Source organism: Oncorhynchus masou, chromosome 13 (genome assembly GCF_036934945.1).
Source record: "Oncorhynchus masou masou isolate Uvic2021 chromosome 13, UVic_Omas_1.1, whole genome shotgun sequence".
In the NCBI taxonomy this organism is placed as follows: domain Eukaryota; kingdom Metazoa; phylum Chordata; class Actinopteri; order Salmoniformes; family Salmonidae; genus Oncorhynchus; species Oncorhynchus masou.
In genome coordinates this window covers 22,065,705-22,091,610 of record NC_088224.1, presented here as the reverse complement: position 1 = coordinate 22,091,610, position 25,906 = coordinate 22,065,705, and the positions used below count along the sequence as shown (strand labels likewise).

Genomic DNA, 25,906 nt, shown 5'->3' with positions numbered 1-25,906 from the left:
ACCCACTGTCGCTGGCGCTTACCTCTGAACCAGATGTACACACCACTGGGACCACCCCTTGTACCCCTGTCCCTGCCCATTTTGATGGTTCAGTAGAAAGCATGACCTCTTTCGGTATTAAGCGTTCTAATAAACAGACATAAGCTGATAAGATGGATGTTTTGTTTTTCTGTTTTCTAATTTCAACCCCGGTTGTGAACAGCTGGGAGCCAGAGGAGAGGTTGGATAAAAAAGATAACATCATCTGTCTTCATGGCCATTGCGTGTTGCTATATAGAGGGGGATTGGGTGGCAAAGAGGGTTAACCTATTCCCCTTGCACTACCCATATGATATTGGTCCAAAAGTTGTGCATTATATAGTAAATAGGGTGCCATTTCAGACGAAGGCTGAGTATACTGTACTTCAGATAACAAGAATGACTTTCTCCAGTAGTTTCCGTCCGGAAGGCTGTCACACAGCTGTACTATGACAGATGTACTGTGTGTGTGTGTGTTCGTTTATTCTGAGGCAAAGCTAGCAAACTTAATGGCCCACATTATTAACTAATAAACTCCACACTCAAGGGCTGATCCCATGTAGTCGACAAGTTGATTGTTTGGTTGACAGGCTGTTGGAACGAAATTTCTTTAGTCGAGCAGTCGGTCGCAAAACGTATTTTTCATGGAGCACAAGACACCTGTCTGATTGGTGCCTGTCTGAGTGGCCTAATCCATTGTGGAGTCCGTGGGGATGTCACAGTCCATCACTAAGACGTGCTACTGAAATTGTATATGGTCATATTATGTAAGAACAATGGTGGAACACTAATAATAATTTAAAAAAACACACATACACATATATATATATATTACAAATACATATAACATGCACTATCTCCCGCGTTGGATATGCGTTTCTGAAACTTCAGTGCGCTGTTGAATTGGCACCTTTTTCTAGACCATGTTGCTGTGTGCATAATAGCAAAGTTAACCAGCATATTGGTGTTGAGAACTATGCAGCAGAGCCAGCAGGGGAGTGAGGAGACGAGAAAACAGTCATTGCCTTAATTGCCTAAAAGTGAGGAGAGGAGGAGCCTAACGGTTAAATGTGCCTGGCTGTAGAGTACAGGTCAAAAGTTTGAACACACCTACTCATTCCAGGTTTTAATTTTTTTTATAACTATTTTCTACATTGTAAAATAATAGTGAAAACATCAACACTATGAAATAACACATACAGTGCCTTGAGAAAGTATTCGGCCCCCTTGAACTTTGCAACCTTTTGCCACATTTCAGGCTTCAAACATAATAGATATAAAACTGTATTTTTTTGTGAAGAATTAACAACAAGTGGGACACAATCATGAAATGGAACGACATTTATTGGATATTTCAAACTTTTTTAACAAATCATAAACTGAAAAATTGGGCGTGCAAAATTATTCAGCCCCCTTAAGTTAATACTTTGTAGCTCCACCTTTTGCTGCGATTACAGCTGTAAGTTGCTTGGGGTATGTCTCTATCAGTTTTGCACATCGAGAGACTGAAATTTTTTCCCATTCCTCCTTGCAAAACAGCTCGAGCTCAGTGAGGTTGGATGGAGAGCATTTGTGAACAGCAGTTTTCAGTCCTTTCCACAGATTCTCGATTGGATTCAGGTCTGGACTTTGACTTGGCCATTCTAACACCTGGATATGTTTATTTTTGAACCATTCCATTGTAGATGTTGCTTTATGTTTTGGATCATTGTCTTGTTGGAAGACAAATCTCCGTCCCAGTCTCAGGTCTTTTGCAGACTCCATCAGGTTTTCTTCCAGAATGGTCCTGTATTTGGCTCCATCCATCTTCCCATCAATTTTAATCATCTTCCCTGTCCCTGCTGAAGAAAAGCAGGCCCAAACCATGATGCTGCCACCACCATGTTTGACAGTGGGTATGGTGTGGTCAGGGTGATGAGCTGTGTTGCTTTTACGCCAAACATAACGTTTTGCATTGTTGCCAAAAAGTTCAATTTTGGTTTCATCTGACTAGAGCACCTTCTTCCACATGTTTGGTGTGTCTCCCAGGTGGCTTGTGGCAAACTTTAAACAACACTTTTTATGGATATCTTTAAGAAATGGCTTTCTTCTTGCCACTCTTCCATAAAGGCCAGATTTGTGCAATATACGACTGATTGTTTTCCTATGGACAGAGTCTCCCACCTCAGCTGTAGATCTCTGCAGTTCATCCAGAGTGATCATGAGCCTCTTGGCTGCATCTCTGATCAGTCTTCTCCTTGTATGAGCTGAAAGTTTAGAGGGACGGCCAGGTCTTGGTAGATTTGCAGTGGTCTGATACTCCTTCCATTTCAATATTATCACTTGCAGAGTGTTCCTTGGGATGTTTAAAGCTTGGGAAATCTTTTTGTATCCAAATCCGGCTTTAAACTTCTTCACAACAGTATCTCGGACCTGCCTGGTGTGTTCCTTGTTCTTCATGATGCTCTCTGCGCTTTTAACGGACCTCTGAGACTATCACAGTGCAGGTGCATTTATACGGATTACACACAGGTGGATTGTATTTATCATCATTAGTCATTTAGGTCAACATTGGATCATTCAGAGATCCTCACTGAACTTCTGGAGAGAGTTTGCTGCACTGAAAGTAAAGGGGCTGAATAATTTGCACGCCCAATTTTTCAGTTTTTGATTTGTTAAAAAGGTTTGAAATATCCAATAAATGTTGTTCCACTTCATGATTGTGTCCATACTTGTTGTTGATTCTTCACAAAAAAATACAGTTTTATATCTTTATGTTTGAAGCCTGAAATGTGGCAAAAGGTCGCAAAGTTCAAGGGGGCCGAATACTTTTGCAAGGCACTGTAACACTGCAGGGAGAGAGAGAGAAAGACAAAAATAAACCATGAACTTGCAAAACAAATCAACACTTAGGCCAACTAAATGTGCCCTTTCTGACCAAAAAAAAGAGAATAAAGGGTTTGTTTTTTAAGAAAGAATCCTGAGATACTATTATGCCGTACGTATTTCCCTATTTCTACTACTAAGATGGTGATGAAAATGACTCGTCGATACAAAGCTCCAAGCTCCATTATGTGACGTAAATGGAGCTTTACTGGATTGAACTGAATCACCAGCTGTTCACTTTAATACCACAAGTCATCACCACCCTGTAGTGAACCGCTCAGTATACCAGCCGCTCTAAACTTCCACTCCAGGCCACACACACAAGTTCACATGCAAACACACAGACACATGCGAGTGCACATACCATGTACCATGCTCTGAAATGCTGGAAACTAACGGTGTTCACTATTCAAATTAGTAACCATGCTGTGGAGAAAGAAAAAAGAAAGAAAGAGAGAGAGAATGAAAGAAAGAAAGAAAGAAAGAAGAGAGAATGAAAGAAAGAAGGAAAAGAGAGAAAGAAAAGAGAGAATGAAAGAGAGAAAGGAGAGAAATAAAGGGAGAGCAAATAAACAACAATAAACAACAATAAACCGGTAGGTACAGTAGGTGATGAGACTAGGGGATATGATCAATCTGAGGAGGCTCTGTCTCAGTGAGCTGGCTGTTCAGCTTCCTGCTGCTCAGATTAGGGATCATCCATGTGAACCCAATCACCTGCTGTTACCGCGCCTCAGGCTTCTACCCAGTCAGCTGTACAGGAAGAGCAGCAGCACATCTGGCTCCAGTCAGGAGAAATGACTCGCTGCTGGTATTAAATTATTAATGTGCCAATGCCACACATACGAAACAGCTATGATAATCACCCTGCATGTGCCTTACTGTGGGGAGATAATGTATTTAAAATGACAGAGAGAGAAAGAGTACTTCCCTGCATGAAGAAGACTTATGAGTGAGGTGTTTTTGAGAAGGCAGTGAGTGAAGGGTTCCAGAAGCTTAAAAGTCAACATTAGCACATTGGGTGAGTTTAGTATGTGAGAGGGACCAGTGTGAAGAGTGAAACAAAACAAAGAAGGCAATGAGTAGCCTAATAAACATGTGGTAAGGCTGTCCCCGACCCAAAACAAAATCTTTGTCTCTTTGACAGAGATCCCGTCTGTTCTTTCGAACAATTGATTTTAAAAGTTGTAGTTTTCCATATATAAAACACCCTATCTGTTTTAATAAAATCAACTATATGCACTGAACTTGTCTGATGCTTTAAGCGCACTGTTTGATGAAATAATTAAGATATACACATTAATCTAGAGGGAGTCTGACCGAAATTGATTTGATTGTGCCAGGCCGGGCTCAGACTTGCTGCCCTGTGTTCAAATAAATGACAGCAAGTGCCTGTGTGACTAGCACCCATTGTCTCGCACTCCTCACTGCTGCCGCGACCACCAAAGAACATCAACAGTGTTTATCGTGCTGTCTGTGTTGCTGAAGCTGTGACATAATTACAGCCATTTCTGACTGGAAAGTTTGGTTACCGAAATCCTTCATTTGTTTTGGAAAAACATGACCTATTCCCTCAACTCTTGCTCTCTTTATGTGACACATGTATGCATCGAATGCAAGTGACCAATGGGGCCTGACCTATAGCTTATCACATTCACATCAATAAATTGATTATAACAAACTCTGAACACCATAACATGTGACAGCAAAATGGATGAGAACATGAAAAAAAAACTCGAAACGGATGAATGCTTCCTGGTTGCTCAGGCGGGAAAAGGGAAGGCAGATGTGCGGAAAATTTTGACTTAGTTGTGGAAACTACTAGATACCAAGAAAAAGAAGGACGGTAAGGTGCAAGCGCTGCATGCATATTATGTTTGACAAACAGGTGCTGTTAGATTACAGTGTGATGTTTCTGATAATTTGGGATAGTGAAAACAACACTAAATACATTTTCAGTGTAATGAACACAAGGGAAGACAGAGAGCTGGTTTCAAGCGCAGGGCGCAGCAGGTGTTTATTGCAAAGGACCACAGGAAGAGGCATGTAGCTGGGTCCAGGGACAGGCAGAAGGTCATACACAGGAGGAGGCAGGTAGCTGGGTCCAGGGACAGGCATAAGGTCATGCACAGGAGAAGGCATGTAGCTGAGTCCAGGGACAGGCAGAAGGTCATACACAGGAGGAGGCATGTAGCTGGGTCCAGGGACAGGCAGAAGGTCATACACAGGAGGAGGCATGTAGCTGAGTCCAGGGACAGGCAGAAGGTCATACACAGGAGGAGGCATGTAGCTGGGTCCAGGGACAGGCAGAAGGTCATACACAGGAGGAGGCATGTAGCTGGGTCCAGGGACAGGCAGAAGGTCATACACAGGAGAATGCATGTAGCTGGGTCCAGGGACAGGCAGAAAGTCATACACAGGAGGAGGCATGTAGCTGGGTCCAGGGACAGGCAGAAGGTCATACACAGGAGGAGGCATGTAGCTGGGTCCAGGGACAGGCAGAAGGTCATACACAGGAGGAGGCAGGTAGCTGGCTCCATGGACAGGCATAAGGTCATGCACAGGAGGAGGCATGTAGCTGGGTCCAGGGACAGGCAGAAGGTCATACACAGGAGGAGGCATGTAGCTGGGTCCAGGGGCAGGCAAAAGGTCATACACAAGGCGTCCAAAAGGGCAACAGTACAGGCAGGGAAAAGGCTAGTAACGTAGTTCCGGAAGATGAAGCAATAGGTAGATAACAGGAACTCTGATAGGCTAAAGTTCAAGTAGGGAATAGGCAAAAGGTGTCGTTATTGAGGCAGGCAAAAAAAATCTCATACGCGGGAGGAGTAAATCACAGGAAAAGCAGACCTCTGAAAGACGTGTGTCACAAAACAAACAATACTTCACAGTGATGGGGTGCAAAGAACTGAACTAAATAGTGTGTGGTAATGACATACATGTTTGTGAACAGGTGATTAGAATTCAGGTGATTGGGATCTGGAGAGTGAGCTGTGTTCAGGGGATCTAGGTGTTTGAGGGTGTGAGTTCGAAGCAGATGTTACAATCAGTAATACCAGAGAGACTGTTCTAACAAAAAAAGTGTAAAGCCTTTATTACAGCATAGCAAAGATTAAAAATATTGGTGAAACTGCTTTATCCGACATGTTGTGGTTGCTTGAAGCTCATGGAATCAGTAGCTTTTATACAAACACTCAAACAGGCAACAGAAGCAGAACCTGTCTTATTTCTGTAGATATACAGTACCAGTCAAAGTTTGGACAAGCCTACTCATTCAAGGGTTTTTCTTTATTTGTACTATTTTCTACATTATAAAATAACACATATGGAATCATGTAGTAACGAAAAATTAGTTAAACAAAAATATTTGGCATATTTTAGATTCTTCTAATCAGCCACCCTTTGCCTTGATGACAGCTTTGCACACTCTTGGCATTCTCTCAACCAGCTTCACTTGGAATGCTTTTGAAACAGTCTTGAAGGAGTTCCCACATATGCTGAGCACTTGTTGGCCGCTTTTCCTTCACTCTGCGCTCCAACTCATCCCAAACCATCTCTACTGGGTTGAGGTTGGGTGATTGTGGTGGTCATGTCATCTGATGTACCACTCCATCACTCTCCTTGGTCAAATAGCCCTTACACAGCCTGGAGTAGTATTGGGTCATTGTCCTGTTGAAAAACAAATGATAGTTCCACTAAGCGCAAACCAGATGGGATGTCGTATCGCCGCAGAATGGACATGGACTGTAATGGTTCTCTTGTGGGGAAAGAGAGGCGGACCAAAATGCAGCGTGGTTAGTTTTGTGCATCTTTAATAAAGATGAAAGTACGACAATCTACAAAACAAGAAACGTGCAAAAACCAAAACAGTCCTATCTGGTGCCACAAACACAAAGACAGGAACAATCACCCACAAAACCCAACACAAAACAGGCTACCTAAATATGGCTCCCAATCAGAGACAATGACTAACACCTGCCTCTGATTGAGAACCATATCAGGCCTAACATAGAAATGGACAAACCAGACACACAACATAGAATGCCCACCCAGCTCACGTCCTGACCAACACTAAAACAAGGAAAACACACACGGACGATGGTCAGAACGTGACAGTACCCCCCCCCCAAGGTGCGGACTCCGAACGCACAACCTAAACCTATAGGGGAGGGTCTGGGTGGGCATCTGTCGGCGGTGGCGGCTCTGGCACTGGACGTGGACCCCACTCCATAATTGTCTTAGTCCCCCTCCTTAGCGTCCCTTGAGTGGCGACACTCGCTGCTAACCTTGGCCTAGGAACCCTAACAACGGGCCACACTGGACTGAGGGGCAGCTCTGGACTGAGGGGCAGCTCTGGACTGAGGGGCAGCTCTGGACTGAGGGGCAGCTCTGGACTGAAAGGAAGCTCAGGCAGGTTGATGAAACGAGCAGATCCTCCCTACAGGTGGTCCCGTCTGTCCTGCGCTGCTGCCAGAGCCTCCCGCCTGCCCGGCGCTGCTGCCGGAGCCTCCCGCCTGCCCGGCGCTCCTGCCCGGAGCCTCCCGCCTGCCCGGCACTGCTGCCGGAGCCTCCCGCCTGCCCGGCGCTGCTGCCGGAGCCCCTCGGCCCAGAGGCGCCAGAGCCCCTCAGCTCAGAGGCGCCAGAGCCCCTCAGCTCAGAGGCGCCAGAGCCCCTCAGCCCAGAGGCGCCAGAGCCCCCGCCCCTCTGTCCCAAGCTGCTGCCCCTCTGTCCCGAGCTGCTGCCCCTCTGTCCCAAGCTGCTCCTCTGTCCATTGAGAAGAGTTGCCATGGTTAGGAAGCCACGGAGGTGGACTATAAGGTGGACTAAGACAATGGTGAAGTGGGGTCCGCATCCCGCGCCAGAGCCGCCACCGTGGACAGACGCCCACCCAGACCCTCCCCTATAGGTCAAGGTTTTGCGGCCGGAGTCCGCACCTTTGGGGGGGGGGGTACTGTCACGTTCTGACCTTTATTTCCTTTGTTTTGTATTTATTTAGTATGGTCAGGGCGTGAGTTGGGTGGGCAGTCTATGTTTGTTTTTCTATGTTTTGGGGTATTTCTGTGTTTCGGCCTAGTATGGTTCTCAATCAGAGGCAGGTGTCATTAGTTGTCTCTGATTGAGAATCATACTTAGGTAGCTTGGGTTACACTGTGTGTTGGTGGGTGATTCAAATCAAATCAAATTTTATTTGTCACATACACATGGTTAGCAGATGTTAATGCGAGTGTAGCGAAATGCTTGTGCTTCCAGTTCCGACAATGCAGTAATAACCAACAAGTAATCTAACTAACAATTCCAAAACTAATATCTTATACACAGTGTAAGGGGATAAATAATATGTAGATAAAGATATGAATGAGTGATGGTGCAGAGCAGCATAGGCAAGATACAGTAGATGGTATCGAGTACAGTATATACATATGAGATGAGTATGTAAACAAAGTGGCATAGTTAAAGTGGCTAGTGATACATGTATTACATAAGGATGAAGTAGATGATAGAGTACAGTATATACGTATACATATGAGATGAATAATGTAGGGTATGTAAACATTATATTAGGTAGCATTGTTTAAAGTGGCTAGTGATATATTTTACATCCTTTCCCATCAATTCCCATTATTGAAGTGGCTGGAGTTGAGTCAGTGTGTTGGCAGCAGCCACTCAATGTTAGTGGTTGCTGTTTAACAGTCTGATGGCCTTGAGATAGAAGCTGTTTTTCAGTCTCTCGGTCCCAACTTTGATGCACCTGTACTGACCTCGCCTTCTGGATGATAGCGGGGTGAACAGGCAGTGGCTCGGGTGGGTGTTGTCCTTGATGATCTTTATGGCCTTCCTGTAACATCGGGTGGTGTAGGTGTCCTGGAGGGCAGGTAGTTTGCTCCCGGTGATACATTGTGCAGACCTCACTACCCTCTGGAGAGCCTTACGGTTGATGGCGGAGCAGTTGCCGTACCAGGCGGTGATACAGCCTGCCAGGATGCTCTCGATTGTGCATCTGTAGAAGTTTGTGAGTGTTTTTGGTGACAAGCCGAATTTCTTCAGCCTCCTGAGGTTGAAGAGGCGCTGCTGCGCCTTCTTCACGATGCTGTCTGTGTGAGTGGACCAATTTAGTTTGTCTGTGATGTGTATGCCGAGGAACTTAAAACTTACTACCCTCTCCACTACTGTTCCATCGATGTGGATAGGGGGGTGTTCCCTCTGCTGTTTCCTGAAGTCCACAATCATCTCCTTAGTTTTGTTGACGTTGAGTGTGAGGTTATTGTCCTGACACCACACTCCGAGGGCCCTCACTTCCTCCCTGTAGGCCGTCTCGTCGTTGTTGGTAATCAAGCCTACCACTGTTGTGTCGTCCGCAAACTTGATGATTGAGTTGGAGGCGTGCGTTGCCGCGCAGTCGTGGGTGAACAGGGAGTACAGGAGAGTGCTCAGAACGCACCCTTGTGGGGCCCCAGTGTTGAGGATCAGCGGCGTGGAGATGTTGTTGCCTACCCTCACCACCTGGGGGCTCACCACCTGATTGTTCCTGTCTCTGTGTTTTGCACCAGATAGGGCTGTTTTTGGTTTTCCACATTTATTGTTTTGTAGTGTTCATGTTTATCTGTTTTAATTAAACATGAACCAATATAACCACGCTGCGTTTTGGTCCTCCTCTACTCCACCACAGGAAAACCCTTACATGGACATTTGTGGAGTGGTTGAAAAATGAGTTTTAATGACTCCAAACTTAACTGTATGTAAACTTCCGACTTCAACTGTATATAAACCGGAAAGGTTGCTCGACAACTGTGTGCTTATCGGGTATCCAGCTAACTTCAATTCCTACTAAAGCATGTAGCTAACATTAGCTATTTAGCTAAAGTAAAGGCATGGCAGGCTGCAAATATCAATCTGTTTTCAAGGATTAAATAGTCATGATCAACAAAAAACGACTAACATTTGAACATTGCAGGAGACTCTTTGCTTGTCTTCTGTGCCATCTTCAATAAATGCTATGTTTGTTTCAGAGAACATTCAAATCTCAAAGCCCTCCTTTTATCCTGTTTGTATGTATTGTGGGTGTGAAATTCCCAAAAGTGTACAATTCATCCATACTGCATGAGAAGCACGACATAAGTAGTATGACATCTGGGCATTTAAATCATATAGAATTTTCAAAATGTCACATACTGTAAAACGTATGTTTTTGACATACACAAACGGCCTTCTATTTAGGATGCTAGTATGGGTATTAACCTCTTGAAACTCCCCATCCCGGATCCGGGATTGTGACTAAGCCTCAGGCTCATTAGCATAACGCAACGTTAACTATTTCTGAAAATCGCAAATAAAATTAAAATAATGCGTTTGCTCTCAAGCTTAGCCTTTTCTTAACAACACTGTCATCTCAGATTTTCAAAATATGCTTTTGAACCATAGAAATTGACTAATTTGTGTAAGAGTATGCAAAGCTAGCATAGCATTTTGTGTAGCATGTAGCACGCAACATTTTCACAAAAGCCAGATAACCAAATAAATAAAATCATTTACCTTTGAAGAGCTTCTGATGTTTTCAATGAGGAGACTCCCAGCCACATACCAAATGCGCAGTGTTTCCTGAAAGCGTCTGTGTGTAGGAGAAATCGTTCCGTTTTCTACATTGCGCCTGGCTACCGAAACGAACCGAAAATGCAGTCACCTACAACGTGAAACTTTTTCCGGATTAACTACATAATATCGACCGAAACATGGCAAACGTTGTTTGGAATCAATCCTCAAGGTGTTTTTTCACATATCTCTTCATTGACATGCAGTTCATGGAAGCTTGCTTCTCTCTCTGTGCCCCATGGAAAAATACTGGCAGGTGACTTTTGCGCACCAATTTCGGCGCAGGACACCGGGCGGACACGTGGTAAATGTGGTCTCTTATGGTCAATCTTCCAACGATCTGCCTACAAATACGTCACAATGCTGCAGACACCTTGGGGAAACGACAGAAAGGGCAGACTCATTCCTCTTGCGTTCACAGCCATATAAGGAGATCATGAAAGACAGAGCCTCAAAAATCCTTGTCATTTCCTGGATGCCAAGTCATCTTGGTTTTGCCTGAAGCTCACGTTAAAGGGCACGCACAGAGAAGATATTTGTATTTCTGGACACGTCAGAGTGTTTTCTTTCGAACAGTAGCAATTATATGCATAGTCGAGCATCTTTTTGGGACAAAATATCTTGTTTTAAACGGGAACGTTTTTCTTCCAAAAATGAAATCGCGCCACCATAAGTGTAAGAGGTTAAGACACGGTCAGTGTTATCCAAATCTGTGTGTCAGTTAAGAACAAATTCTTATTTACAATGACGGCCTACACTGGCCAAACCCGGACGACACTGGGACAATTGTGGTCCGCCCTATGGGACTCCCAATCACGGCCGGACGTGATGCAGCCTGGATCCTGTAATCCTCTCGGTTGGTTGTGTTGTTTAGTTAGTTTGACCTCTGACCTCCTTAACCTGGTTCTGTTTTCGCTTTCTCTCTCTCTCTCACATGTGATGTTTGCTTGTGATCCATGTTCAACTGCATAGATTTTGGTTGCTGCTGGCCCAACACACACCCTGTGGCATTCCCACACCTAAATAACTACATTCCGTTTACTCTTCCCTTAGATGTGAAATTCCACAAAAGAAATTCAGAGCTGGCCGCCCGGCCAAACTGAGCAATCAGGGTAGAAGGGCCTTGGACAGGAAGGTGGTCAAAGGCATCTGAAATGAATCAATTGAATAATGTTATTAAATTGATCCTCAGCTGACTCCTGTTAGTTACCATCCATCCTGCCCTATTGTATAACTTGTCACACAGTCTAGGCCACAGGAATTCACTCAATATTGGTAAAAGCTTGGCTTGTCATACCAAATGACATAGTGGTCTCTGCGTTAGATCAGAATATCTACATGACATGATGTAACTAACCACTTCGAAGAGAAATCCGTATGCTGTGTCATCTGAAGCTGTGCATGGGTGGAACCCTCTGCAGCAATACTATACATGAAGGTTACCTATATAAGGACTTCTCAATACATTCATATCCCATACATACCACATTCATAAGCAGCACGTAATTATTACACACACCCCCTAACACTGATTGTTTTGACCTTCTGTTGGTGCGCTATTGATATGACATGATGTGTGTACTGAATTACCACTGTCACATGACATGGTGTGTGTGCTGAATTACCACTGTCACATGACATGGTGTGTGTGCTGATTACCACTGTCACATGACATGATGCGTGTGCTGAATTACCACTGTCACATGACATGGTGTGTGTGCTGAATTACCACTGTCACATGACATGGTGTGTGTGCTGAATTACCACTGTCACATGACATGGTGTGTGTGCTGAATTACCACTGTCACATGACATGGTGTGTGTGCTGAATCAATTCAAAGGGCTTTATTGACATGGGAAACATATGTTTACATCGCCAAAGCAAGTGAAATTGGTAATAAACAAAGGGAAATGAAAAATGAACAGTAAACATTACAATCACAAGTTTCAAAGGAACAGAGACATTTCAAATGTCATATTATTGCTATCTACAGTGTTTAAACGATGTGCGGAGTTAAAGTACAAAAGGGAAAATAAATAAACATAAATATGGTTTATTTAAAATGTTTGTTCTTCACTGGTTGCCCTTTTTATGTGGCAACAGGTCACAAACATTGCTGCTGTAATGGCACACTGTGGTATTTCACCTAATACATGTGGAAGTTGATCAAAATTGGATTAGTTTTCAAATTCTTTTTGGGTCTGTGTAATCTGAGGAAAATATGTCTCTAATATGGTCAAACATTTGGCAGGAGGTTAGGAAGTGCAGCTCAGTTTCATTAGTTTCCACCTAATTTTGTGCACATAGCCTGTCTTCACTTGAGAGCCAGGTCTGCCTACGGTGAGCTCTCTCAATAGCAAGGCTATATTCACAGAGTCTGTACATAGTCAAAAGCTTTCCTTAATTTTGGGTTTTGGGTCATTCACAGTGGGCAGGTTTTCTGCCACTGTGTGCTCTCTGTTTAGGGACAAATAACATTTCCGTTTGCGCTGTTTTTTGGTAAATTATTCATTTTTGTTTTCTCGTGATTTGCTTGGGTCACTACTGTCACATAACATGGTGTGTATGTCACATGACATGGTGTGTGCTGAATCACCACAGTCACTCTCTGTTTCCTTGTTTTGTATGTGTTTGTGTGTGTATGCCACATGACATGGTGTGTATGACACATGACATGGTGTGTATGACCCATGACATGGTGTGTATGCCACATGACATGGTGTGTATGCCACATGACATGGTGTGTATGACACATGACATGGTGTGTATGACACATGACATGGTGTGTATGACACATGACATGGTGTGTATGACACATGACATGGTGTGTATGACACATGACATGGTGTGTATGACACATGACACGGTGTGTATGACACATGACACGGTGTGTATGACACATGACACGGTGTGTATGACACATGACACGGTGTGTATGACACATGACACGGTGTGACACATGACACGGTGTATGCCACATGACATGGTGTGTATGACACATGACATGGTGTGTATGACACATGAATCACCACAGTCACTCTCTGTTTCCTTGTTTTGTATGTGTTTGTGTGTGTATGCCACACATGACATGGTGTGTATGACACACATGACATGACATGGTGTGTGTATGACATGGTGTGTACATGACATGGTGTGTATGACACATGACACGGTGTGTATGACACATGACACGGTGTGTATGACACATGACACGGTGTGTATGTCACATGACACGGTGTGTATGTCACATGACACGGTGTGTATGTCACATGACACGGTGTGTATGCCACATGACACGGTGTGTATGCCACATGACATGGTGTGTGCTGAATCACCACAGTCACTCTCTGTTTCCTTGTTTTGTATGTGTTTGTGTGTGATCGTGAGTATTGGGGTAGGGGGTTGGATTTTTCCTAATTACTCATGTTGAAAATGACAGTTTGTTGTTTCGCTGGGGCAGTTGAGGGATTGAACTATGACAGCTGACCCATATTGTCTCTGTTTTTATTGTCTCTGGTAGATTCCTGTCAGTTGTGTTATAGTCGGTCTGTCACATTATTTACTACTTCAGCCTGTATGCCCTGCCATAAAGGTCTTTGAGCCTACATATGCTGTATGCCCTGCCATAAAGGTCTTTGAGCCTACATATGCTGTATGCCCTGCCATAAAGGTCTTTGAGCCTACATATGCTGTATGCCCTGCCATAAAGGTCTTTGAGCCAACATATGCTGTATGCCCTGCCATAAAGGTCTTTGAGCCTACATATGCTGTATGCCCTGCCATAAAGGTCTTTGAGCCTACATATGCTGTATGCCCTGCCATAAAGGTCTTTGAGCCTACATATGCTGTATGCCCTGCCATAAAGGTCTTTGAGCCTACATATGCTGTATGCCCTGCCATAAAGGTCTTTGAGCCTACATATGCTGTATGCCCTGCCATAAAGGTCTTTGAGCCTACATATGCTGTAGGAAATGTACTTTTGGTGGAATAACATGAACTTATTTGGGCGTTATGCTTTTAAACACTGGTACTGTGTTGGCCCTCTGGGGAAAAAGTAAAGGCTAATAAAATGTTAGTCTGAAAGTAGTCATCATTATCTGAACACAAATACAGACAGTAAACTTTCTTTCATGCTCATAATTGTAGCTAGAAGGTTTCAGACGGTCAATACACTAAAATGGGAAGTAAGCTGAAAGTAATGACACTAACCTTTTTTATGGACCCATTTAAAAGCAGTGTTTCATTTGTAACAGCTCAGCATGTTATTGAAATTTCACAGGGCTTTCTTCCCTCCCTCCCTTCCTCCACCACTTAGAAACTGTATTAGGCGCTCTAATGCATCCTAAAGGAAATACATAATTGTCTCTTCAGCACCTAGCAGTACACACACATTATGTTTGTCTATCCTCATGGGGACCTAAAACTAATTTCCATTTAAAATCCTATTTTCCCTAAACCTTACCCTTACCATAGCCTTAATCTGTAACCCTAAACCTAACCACCAACCCCTTACCCTAACCCTAATTGTTACTCTAAACCTAAAATGCTTTACCTCGCTGAGCTGCGGTAAAGTAAACCGCCATTGTGCCTTTTCACTGTGAGAGCCTTGGATGCTCTCCCATCCTCTGTCTCTCCCTGTGTCTGATACTTTCTGATGTTGTGGTGATAAAGATAGCAGCCAGCTATTAATAGAACACTTCTGAAACGTTCAGGTACTGGATGTACATGGTTCCATTTCTCAAAGGTTTTATTTGGAGACTGCCAAGTGGTGTATGCTGAAGAGGTGATTGTGTGCATGTTTGTGTCCTTCCAAATATTTGCGTACGAGAGGCAAATAAATCATTTTTTTAGGACATTGGATAGGATGGGAGTTTGGACCCATTTTTTGGTCAACCTGTCAATAGGACACAGGACGCCAGCGAATTAAAACACTTTTTTCCGTCCATATTATAATCCCTGAAACGTCCTGACTAGCCATTTCCTACAGGGCTGTTCCATGGGAGAGACTTTGGTCACCACCCGTCTGTATGTGGTTCACATCCACTGTGAGCTAATGCGGTCATAGTGAGGTCATAGTGGCTTGCTTACTGGCTGGGGAGAGCCTGGTAATGGACATTACTTAGGGTCAAAACAGAGCTTCAGTGTCCCTGATTGGCCTCGTTGGCAGTCAGGAGGATTGTAGTCCTACCTAATGGGTTGTGGAAGGGAGACAAAGGGAGGAAGAGGGGCTGCTTTAATGACTGTGTGTGTGTTTTGTGCGAGGCCGAGTGAAGAGGACTAATTTGTTCAGGAGAGAGCTGTGTTTAGACTTAAAACGAAAGAGGACTGTGTGAACGAGTGAGTCTGTTTTTGTCTGTTAGTGCTTCAGAGGGGGTAATGGTGAGAACAATGTTTTGATTTTGTTTTAGTCAGAATGGGTGACTGAGTTTGGAGGGAGGGGGAGTGTTGTTTGTGCGTGGGATGTGTCTGGTTCTCAGGATGCCAGCCCTGGGCCCACGGGTGCTGTTGGACGATTACCCTGGCCTGTGGTTCTCAGCCCTGGGCCCACGGGTGCTGTTGGACGATTACCCTGGCCTGTGGTTCTCAGCCCTGGGGCCACGGGTGCTGTTGGACGATTACCCTGGCCTGTAGTTCTCAACCCTGGGCCCACGGGTGCTGTTGGACGATTACCCTGGCCTGTGGTTCTCAGCCCTGGGCCCTCCTGGTCCTGCTGGAGGATCTCTCACCCTGTTCCAGCACCCTCACCCCTAACCCTCTATGCTCAGGTCTCCTAACACACACACACACACACACACACACACACACACACACACACACACACACACACACACACACACACACACACACACACACACACACACACACACACACACACACACACACACACACACACACACACACACACCTCGATCTGGAGGGTTGATGAATCAAACACAGACCTTGCTGGAAGATAATTACCAATTTCCCCAGCAACCTCCATTCCCTCTTCCCTCTCCTCGCTCACGCCCCTCAGTGCTGCCCTCCTTGACTCATTTCATCAGCCTATTGCTGCACCCCCTCCCGTTGCATGGTCCTCTTGGGATTTATGCCAGGCTGCTGGTTAGCATACTGATCAGGCTTGTGCGGCCTGAGAGGCCCCTGTCCCCTCTTGACGTCCCCCCTGTACCCCATTGACGCCCCCCTCCTCATGGAGAATGCAGGGTTGCGTGACTGCGAAGCCTTCAATAGCCTGACTGACTGACTGGCAGCCTCATTGAACCGGGACACCCTGCCTCTGTCCCAGAATGCATCAGGATTCAGGAAGCGCTGTGTTGTTTGTATGAAAGGCTCTCTATTGGAGGGAAGACCGGACAGAGGGGTGACATTGGGCTGTGTGAGAGAGAGGGGGTTGACTCACTGGTTGAGCTAATGGATTTTTATCTTCCTGCTGTGAGGGGATGTTTTTTGATTAGTCTACATTACGCCTGACCTGAAACTCATAGTTTGTTGTGTACAGCCGTGGCCAAAAGTTTTGAGAATGACACAAATATTAATTTCCACAAAGTTTGCTGCTTCAGTGTCTTTAGATATTTTTGTCAGATGTTACTATGGAATACTGAAGTATAATTACAAGCATTTCATAAGTGTCAAAGGATTGTCAAAGGATTTTATTGACAATTACATGAAGTTGATGCAAAGAGTCAATATTTGCAGTGTTGACCCTCCTTTTTCAAGACCTCTGCAATCCACCCTGGCATGCTGTCAATTCACTTCTGCGCCACATCCTGACTGATGGCAGCCCATTCTTCCATAATCAATGCTTGGAGTTTGTCAGAATTTGTGGGGTTTTGTTTGTCCACCTGCATCTTGAGGATTGACCACACGTTCTCAATGGGATTAAGGTCTGGGGGGGTTTCCTGGCCATGTACCCAAAATATCGATGTTTTGTTCCCAGGGCCACTTAGTTATCACTTTTGCCTTATGGCAAGGTGCTCCATCATGCTGGAAAAGGCATTGTTTGTCACCAAACTGTTCCTGGGTGGTTGGGAGAAGTTGCTCTCGAAGGAGGTGTTGGTACCATTCTTTATTCATGGCTGTGTTCTTAGGCAAAATTCTGACTCTTTGCATCAACTTCATGTAATTGTCAATAAAAAATAATTGTAATTGTCAATAAATATTGACTCTTTGCATCAACTTCATGTAATTGTCAATAAAAGCCTTTGATACTTATGAAATGCTTGTAATTATACTTCAGTATTCTATCGTAACATCTGACAAAAAATATCTAAAGACACTGAGGCAGCAGACTGTGAAAATTAATATTTGTGTCATTCTCAAAACTTTTGGCCACGACTGTAGTTTGTTTTTGAGGCAAGTAGTGAGTAGTGATGTTTACTGGATGTGAAAGACGTGCCTTGACATGAATGTGGATGGATGACTGGCATACCGTTCATTCCAGATTCTCTCTCCAGGTTGATGTTAAAACTCAACTGAAAACATGCTAGTGGATTTAGTCAGTGGGTGGTGGTGTATTTATCTCTAGTTTCTCTCTCCATATTAGTTTTAAACCTGTAGATGGAAAATAGAAAATAGAGCCTCTGTAGAATAGATTAGTTAATGTATTCAGGATGTTATGACCGAGTTATAGAAGTGTTTGGCTCGATAAGATACTTCTGACAGTTCTCAATGTTGGCAGTCCCTAGAGTACCCTAACATGCTTACCACGCTGTATATTCCCACCTCTTGAGTTGGCCGGAGGCTCTGTTGTCTCATTCTTGACTTTGCCATTTGGCAAGATGTGGAGTTGGATGGAAGTGGTATCAAAGGAAGTGATTCCAATGTTGAGAAGATCCAACAAATTGAAGCTGAAACCAATCTTTTCATTTTTGTTCCGGCCTGAGTCTCCGCCAATCTCAGCAGGAATTTCTAGACTTTTCAAGTGTGTTCAAAAGCCTGACTTCTACAAGGCTTTCGAAAAGCTCAGTCAGAACTCTAAACATGATGAAGGTTTTGTCAATTCTCCCAGCCTCTCTCTCAGCCGTTGTCTCTCTTTCAGAAAGCAGAGTGAGCCACAGTGAAGGGCACGCTATTTACCATCAAGCCAGCAAATGATGTGATGTGTTTTTTGCCATTTTCCACTGTTTTGTGGAAATGGAGGACTAAAGGGAAATGTAAAGATTCACTCCATAATCTCCAGCTCCAGCTCCTATCGATTCTCACTTTAGACCCTCATTTGTACCTTGTTTCAACATCTTCTCCTTGGGTTGTCTACAGTGGGTTAGTCAAACAGTTTGGGTTCTTGTAAGACATCAAATTATCGAAAAAAAAGTGCCATCGATACCAACCAGATAAGATCACAATAGTTTCTTTGAGTATTTGAGTGCTCATACCCAGCCTCTTTGCAGATAGACCTAATTGACCTGTGTGCCAGTGTTCTAGTCTGATGCACATCAGTGCCTGTATTCACAAAGTGTCTCAGTGTAGGAATGCTGATCTAGGATACGTTTTTCCTTTTTGATCATAATGAATAGGATTATATAGACAAGGGGGACCTGATCCTAGATCAGCATTCTTTTTTAATAGGACCCAGCTTCACAGTGAGTGAGTGGTGTTGAAGTGGGCTCTATAAATAGCTGAGGCCATATCAGACCTGTCCTATTGTCCCTCCACAGCAAAACAACATCTAGTCTTTCCCCGGGCCCGTGCACGGCATGGTGCAGGGCCTTTGTGTGGTCCTATCCCTCGGCCCTGGGCTTTGTCACTGTCACGTCTCTCTGTGCTGAGAACCAGGCACGGTGTCATGTGTCTGGGGCCTGCAGGTTGAAGGCTCCCCTATACGCTTCCATTGACTGGAGGGAGTCACGAGTGGCGAGGTGCCGCAACTCACCCAGGGAAAGCCTACCCTAGTGACGGTTAGGTTTACAACCTTTTACTGTAAAAATCACTTGACATTATTCTCATATCTCATTATATGATTTTAGCTGGTAGCCTATACTATGTAGGACAATAATATCATGATATGTAAAGTATCCATTTTTCTCCCCATCACTAATTGTCTGTGTGCTATGTGCGTCCACTCTTCTCTCCTGTGTTTCTGTTTCTAGGAAGCTCATTTTAATGTCTCTATCAAATGGTCTTCTCGACTGTTACAAGTCTCTGACAGCTCAGGTTGGCTAAATATAGAAATAGCCTAGATATATTTTTAAGGAATCAAGAGTACATCAGCAGTATTGTCTAGTAGAATCCCAGCCTATCCCTGGTTCCTACAATGTTCCATCAATGATGATTAGAAATGTGCGAGCAAGGAAGAACGACACTGAAAATACAGTGTACAAAACATTAAGAACACCTGCTCTTTCAATGACAGACTGACCAGGTGAATCCAGGTGAAAGCTACTCAATATTAGGAAACTGTTCTTAATGTTTGGTATACTCGGTGTAAGTAGCCACTCTTGGAGGAGTCGGGAGCACAATGAAAATAGACTTCTTACCGATCAAGGACATATTATAGTACAATACTGATGTCGATTAAGGCAGCCCCCCCCAGCACCTCTCTGATTCAGAGGGGCTGGGTTAAATACGGAAGACACATTTCAGTTGAATGCATTCAGTTGCACAACTGACTAGGTATCCACCTTTCCCTTTCCAATTTTCTCAACACACTACACAGGTTTGAGTGATTTACCATCTACAGTGTAGTAAATAGATGATGACTTCAAGCTTAGATGCAGACTAACAACATTCAGAGCCGGTATCGACAAGTCTTCTGTCTCTCATCCCATCACTGTCATCCCAGTTTACCCGTGTTGCTCATGTATATCTATCTGCTATAGTTTCCTGTAGCTCACTACTGTAGCTCACTACTGTAGCTTATATAACTCAATCTCGCTCTCTTTTCCTCCCTGCCCCTCTCCAGGAGTGTCGTCCCGCGTCCCAGAGATCATGGCGGCTGGAACCCACTCCCCCGGGGGACCCAATGGGATCATCCGGAGCCAGTCCTTCGCCGGCTTCAGCACGCTACAGGAAAGACGCTCGCGGTAAGGGAATAGAGAGGTGGAAGTTAGCCTGAAGGCTTTCTCGGCACAGATCTAGGATTAATATGCCATACCCAATTCCAGCCCTAGCTGTTAGTGGGATAAATGCAAGACTGACTGTAGATCATTGCCTAAGCACAACTTCATCCTACTCTAAAGCAGTGTTTCCTTACCTTTTTTGCTTACTGTACCACCAACAGAATTTTGCTCTGCCCGGAGTATCCCCGAAGTACCCTCTCATGTGCATTTTACCAGTAAGCCTATGGTCTCAAGAGTCTTCTCAAGTACCCCCTGTGGATAGACCGAACTCTGAGACCTCAGTGTTCTTCAGTAAAGTAGCGTAGCCTAGTGGTTAGAGCGTTGGACTAGTAACCGAAAGGTTGCAAGTTCAAATCCCCGAGCTGACAAGGTACAAATCTGTTGTTCTGCCCCTGAAAAAGGCAGTTAACCTACTGTTCCTAGGTCGTCATTAAAATAAGAATTTGTTCTTAACTGACTTACCCTCCTCTGACTGGGAATGTAGTAATTGCTATACATTAATCAGTTGAATGAGCGTTAAGCGACTGACAGACGACTGTCATGTGTGGTTATCTCCTTCTGATAATGTGCCTATATGTCTGCCTATTAAAGCACTGCTGCTAGGCTGAACGTAGCATAAAGCTAGCTAGCGTGACACCATGGCAACTCATTCTGCACGCTGGCCTAGATTTGTGGCAGCTCTGAGTTGTAGGCAGGTAGCAGTACGTGGCATGTTCTGACTTGTCGAGCAAGAAGTGAAATCTGCTGTCACTGTGTCCCCATAATTCTGCTCTATACAAGGAAGTGGATATTTGTCAGTGTAGTGATGCGAGTCTATAATATCTACACTATATACACTAGTTAATTAAAACCAGAAGACCGCTTTCCATCACTCTAGGGTTGGAAATATTGTAAAGAGCATTTCTAATGTGCATGTCACACATCACCATCAGAGCAGTTAGTGCACTCCAGCACTGGGACTGCTTCGGCTCGCCCCTGACCCCAGTACAGTTCATATCCCTCCGCCTACTATACTGGAGTGGGTTGCCTTGAACTAGCCCTTGACCCCAGTACAGTTCATATCCCTCCTCCTACTATACTGGGGTGGGTTTCCTTGAACTAGCCCTTGACCCCAGTACAGCTCATATTCTATTATATGAACCCTTGACCCCAGTACAGCTCATATCCCTACTATTATACTGGGGTGGGTTTCCTTGAACTAATGTGCCCAGTACAGCTTGACCCCAGTACAGTTCATATGACCCCCCATATCCTCCGCCTATTATACTGGGGTGGGTTTGAACTAGCCCTTGACCCCAGTACCTCATATCCCTCCTCCTACTATACTGGGGTGGGTTGCCTTGACCCCACTAGCCCTTGACCCCAGTACAGCTCATATCCCTCCGCCTATTATACTGGGCCGGGGTTGCCTTGAACTAGCCCCTGACCCCAGTACAGCTCATATCCCTCCGCCTATTATACTGGGGTGGATTGCCTTGAACTAGCCCTTGACCCCAGTACAGCTCATATCCCTCCGCCTATTATACTGGGGTTGCCTTGAACTAGCCCTTGACCCCAGTACAGTTCATATCCCTCCTCCTACTATACTCCTAGCCCTTGACCTCCAGTACAGCTCATATCCCTCCGCCTATTATACTGGGGGGGTTGCCTTGAACTAGCCCTGACCCCAGTACAGTTCATATCCCTCCTCCTACTATACTGGGGTGGATTGCCTTGAACTAGCCTCATATCCCTCCGCCTATTATACTGGGCCGGGGTTGCCTTGAACTAGCCCTTGACCCCAGTACAGTTCATATCCCTCCTCCTACTATACTGGGGTGGATTGCCTTGAACTAGCCCTTGACCCCAGTACAGCTCATATCCCTCCGCCTATTATACTGGGCCGGGGTTGCCTTGAACTAGCCCCTGACCCCAGTACAGTTCATATCCCTCCTCCTACTATACTGGGGTGGATTGCCTTGAACTAGCCCTTGACCCCAGTACAGCTCATATCCCTCCGCCTATTATAGTTGCCATATCCCTCCTCCTACTATACTGGGGTGGATTGGAACTAGCCCTTTGAACTAGCCCTTGACCCCTTGCTCATATCCCTCCTCCTACTAACTAGTACAGTTCATATCCCTCCTCCCTATACTTGACCCCAGTACAGCTCATATCCCTCCTCCTACTATACTGGGGTGGGTTTCCTTGAACTAGCCCCTGACCCCAGTACAGTTCATATCCTTCCGCCTACTATACTGGGGCGGGTTTACCTTGGGGACTGTCACTAGGTGATGAAATTGTCTCTGGTGTGTGAGGTGTGTGTGTTCTGAGCTGTTAAATGAAGAAGAAACTACAGTACATAACTCTTATGTATTGTGGACTGAGGAGTCATAATTGCTGTCTTGACCTCAGAAAGACCACCTTTGTAACCATTTCTGTTGAGGACCCGAAGAAAACCTTGAAATTGTGTGTGTCCAGGTGTAACTCGTTCATGGGGAACTCTGCGGTGCAGAAGAAGCCCACATCCAAGCCCAAGAAGCCCCATCTGTCAGGGCACAAGGCCAGCAGCGGCTCCAGAGAGCCCCAGCCCAAGAGGGTGGAGGAGGTGTACGGGGCCCTCAAACAAGGCCTGGAGTGAGTACAGACATGCACACACACACACGGCCCATATGAGAACCTGGTGATATGTGAGAGCTTTATTGTAAGCTGTGACCTTTCTCTCCCCCCTCCATCCCTCTCTACAACTTTCTTCTTCCCCTCTCTCCACTCCTCTCTTCTTCCTCCCTCTCCCCCTCCTTCCACCCCTCTCCTTCCATTTTCTCCCTTTCCCCATCTTTCTCCATCCCACCTTCCCTCTCTTCCTCCCTCTCTCTCCCCGTCCTCTCTCTCCCTCAGTGAGTATCTGGAGGTATACCAGACTGAGCTTGATAAACTCACCTCTCTGATGAAGGACATGAAGAGGAACTCCAGACTGGTGAGACAGGATGTGAGCTCATCATCATCACCACTACCACTGACTGTAGTGTAGGCTCAGTCCTAAATCAACACAGAGACCCTACACCCTATACCCTTGTTGTAGTGTAGTGCTTCTCAACCCAGTTCTCAGGGACCAACCTGTCATTTCACTTATTGGCTCTATCCCAACACTAGCACACCTGATTTAACTAGTCTACTAATCATCAAGCCCTTGACTATTTGAATCAAGTGTGCTACAGTGTTGGAGTTAGATCAAATATGTGAAACGGCTGATGGTCCCAGTGGACTGGGTTGAGTAACACTGCTAATGTAGCTAGCTACACGGCTCCTCATTCTAATTGGCCTGATAATCAATTTGTTAATGATGTTATTTCTTCCCCATGACATCTCACATGTGCTAATGAGCGATTAAGCTCCCTCTCATCTAGTTCTGTAGCTAGTAGCTACGACGCTAGTCAGACAGCAAACACACTGCTGCTCCTCTAACCAAAGACAGCTTCTCTCAATGGGAGGAAGCGTTTTTCAAATAATTCATATTCCTTTTGTTGTCAGACAACTGCAGTCTGCTTTGCATTAATGGCATAGTTGTGAGCTGCTACTCCATATGCTGTGCAGTAGTAACACTATCTACTGTGTGTGTTTTCCCCCAGGGAGTCCTGTACGATCTTGACAAGGTGAGTGAGTTGTGTGGAAGGTACCAGGCCTAACCAGTCTGCCTGAGTGAGGATGGATCTTTGATGTGTGTCTGTGTGTGTGAATCATGTTTCTGCCAGGAAAAGAGAGAGGGGGATTAGATTACCATAAATGAGTCTGCTCTCGGCTGAAAGTGTGACATGTTTGATCATCTAACATGTTAGCCTCTGTTTTAACTGCTGTCACAGCTTAAAGGCGTGGATGCATGATTTTACTGACACTATCTTCTCTTGTCAACAGCACAATGTAACTCTAGCTTGTTCTATTTCTGTCTGCAGCAAATCAAAACCATCGAGAGGTATATGAGGCGGTTGGAGTTTCATATGAGCAAGGTAGGTATTTACATAATAGCAGAGCATATTGTGTTACTGTATTGCTTTGGATAGATTCTGCTGTAGCCCAATCTGTGGGGCTTCAAACTGGGTCTGTGCTTCTGAAAACCTGGAGCAAAAATGAAGAGAACATGAAGTGCTTTAGAGAGGGTTTAATCTCTGCTCTCTCCCTCTCCCCTCCTTCTCCTCGTCTCTCTTTGCCCCTTGTGCCACCCCCACACGCCAACACACACTGGTGTCGTTAACAACGTAACACCTCAACCAGCCTTCCCACGCACTAGCAACAGCAGTTTTTGAGTGTTGCTATGGATCCTTCAATCATAGCTGAGCCATACACTTTTCTCTACACAGAAGCATACAAACATCCACAGCATCACCCCTGTCCCGACCCACCTGCTCACCTCCCCTGTCTCCAGCGCCCGCATCACTCTCCGCCACGTGACCTAAAACGGCACCATTTTGATTCTGTCCATTGCTTAGACATTTACATAATAAAGCTTTGACCTTTCCATTGTGTTAACAATGGAGGATTGGTTGATTTGACCATTTTTAAGTATATAATAATATAATAATAATAATAATAATATATCCCATTTAGCAGACGCTTTTGTCCAAAGCGACTTACAAGTCGGCTGGGGCCACTACTTTTACATACGCATATGGGTGGTCCCAGCGGGAATCGAACCCACGACGCTTGGCGTTGCAAGCGCCATGCTCTACCGAATGAGCCACACAGGACCCCCATATTCTTTCAAGTTGATTGACGATAAAATGATCATCCAGCCCATCGGGTATCTCACTGCACCCCCATATGCCATGTCTTGAAATAGGCAGACAGACGGAATAAAAGTAAATTGACACTGTAATACTTCTGACACCAACTTACTAACTCTGCCCGTAGCTTTTGGACTTTAGAGCATTCCCAGAAAGCATGGATTATTGAGTTAAGACATGACTTTGCCGTTGGGCTTGTGTAATAAATTCAATACATTAGTTTATACTGGATTATGCTTACATTTTGTTAATTGTAATTTCGTTAGTTATGTTCCAACATTCCCTCCATCTTGTGCCTCTTTTTTATCTCTCAATACACTCTGAGTCAGATTGTCTGTGTTGTGGGACTTTGGCTTGACCCCTTGACCTCTCAGACGTCTCAAATGTATTTGCTGAACACACACACACACGTCCTGTTAATATTAATCGACTTGACACCTCAAAGTCCCCCTGGCTATACTCCCTTCTGCGGTTGCCAGATTGGGTGGCATTCTACCCTGCCATGTCCCTGTTGTTGACAGATTGGGTGGCATCCCTGCCATGTCTCCTCTAAGGTTCCTCTCCGGTAGCCCTGCTGTGTATGTGTCAAAGCTGCAGTGGAATATAGCAGAATGAATACTAGTCAA

At 44.9% G+C, this 25,906-nt stretch overlaps 1 protein-coding gene across 4 annotated transcripts in view; it reads left to right on the top strand.

Moving 5' to 3' along the window:
- Window positions 1–25,906, top strand: part of LOC135551899 (rho family-interacting cell polarization regulator 2-like) — an 87,275-nt gene that overhangs the window by 19,529 nt on the left and 41,840 nt on the right. For 3 of the 4 annotated variants that reach the window (XM_064983176.1, XM_064983179.1, XM_064983178.1), the window contains exons 2-6: window positions 20,367–20,487; window positions 22,984–23,139; window positions 23,401–23,491; window positions 24,132–24,155; window positions 24,453–24,506. In XM_064983176.1, the coding sequence (XP_064839248.1) occupies window positions 20,367–20,487; window positions 22,984–23,139; window positions 23,401–23,491; window positions 24,132–24,155; window positions 24,453–24,506 (446 nt within the window). The remainder of the gene's footprint in view (window positions 1–20,366; window positions 20,488–22,983; window positions 23,140–23,400; window positions 23,492–24,131; window positions 24,156–24,452; window positions 24,507–25,906) is intronic. The other variant, XM_064983177.1, reaches the window with a different exon arrangement.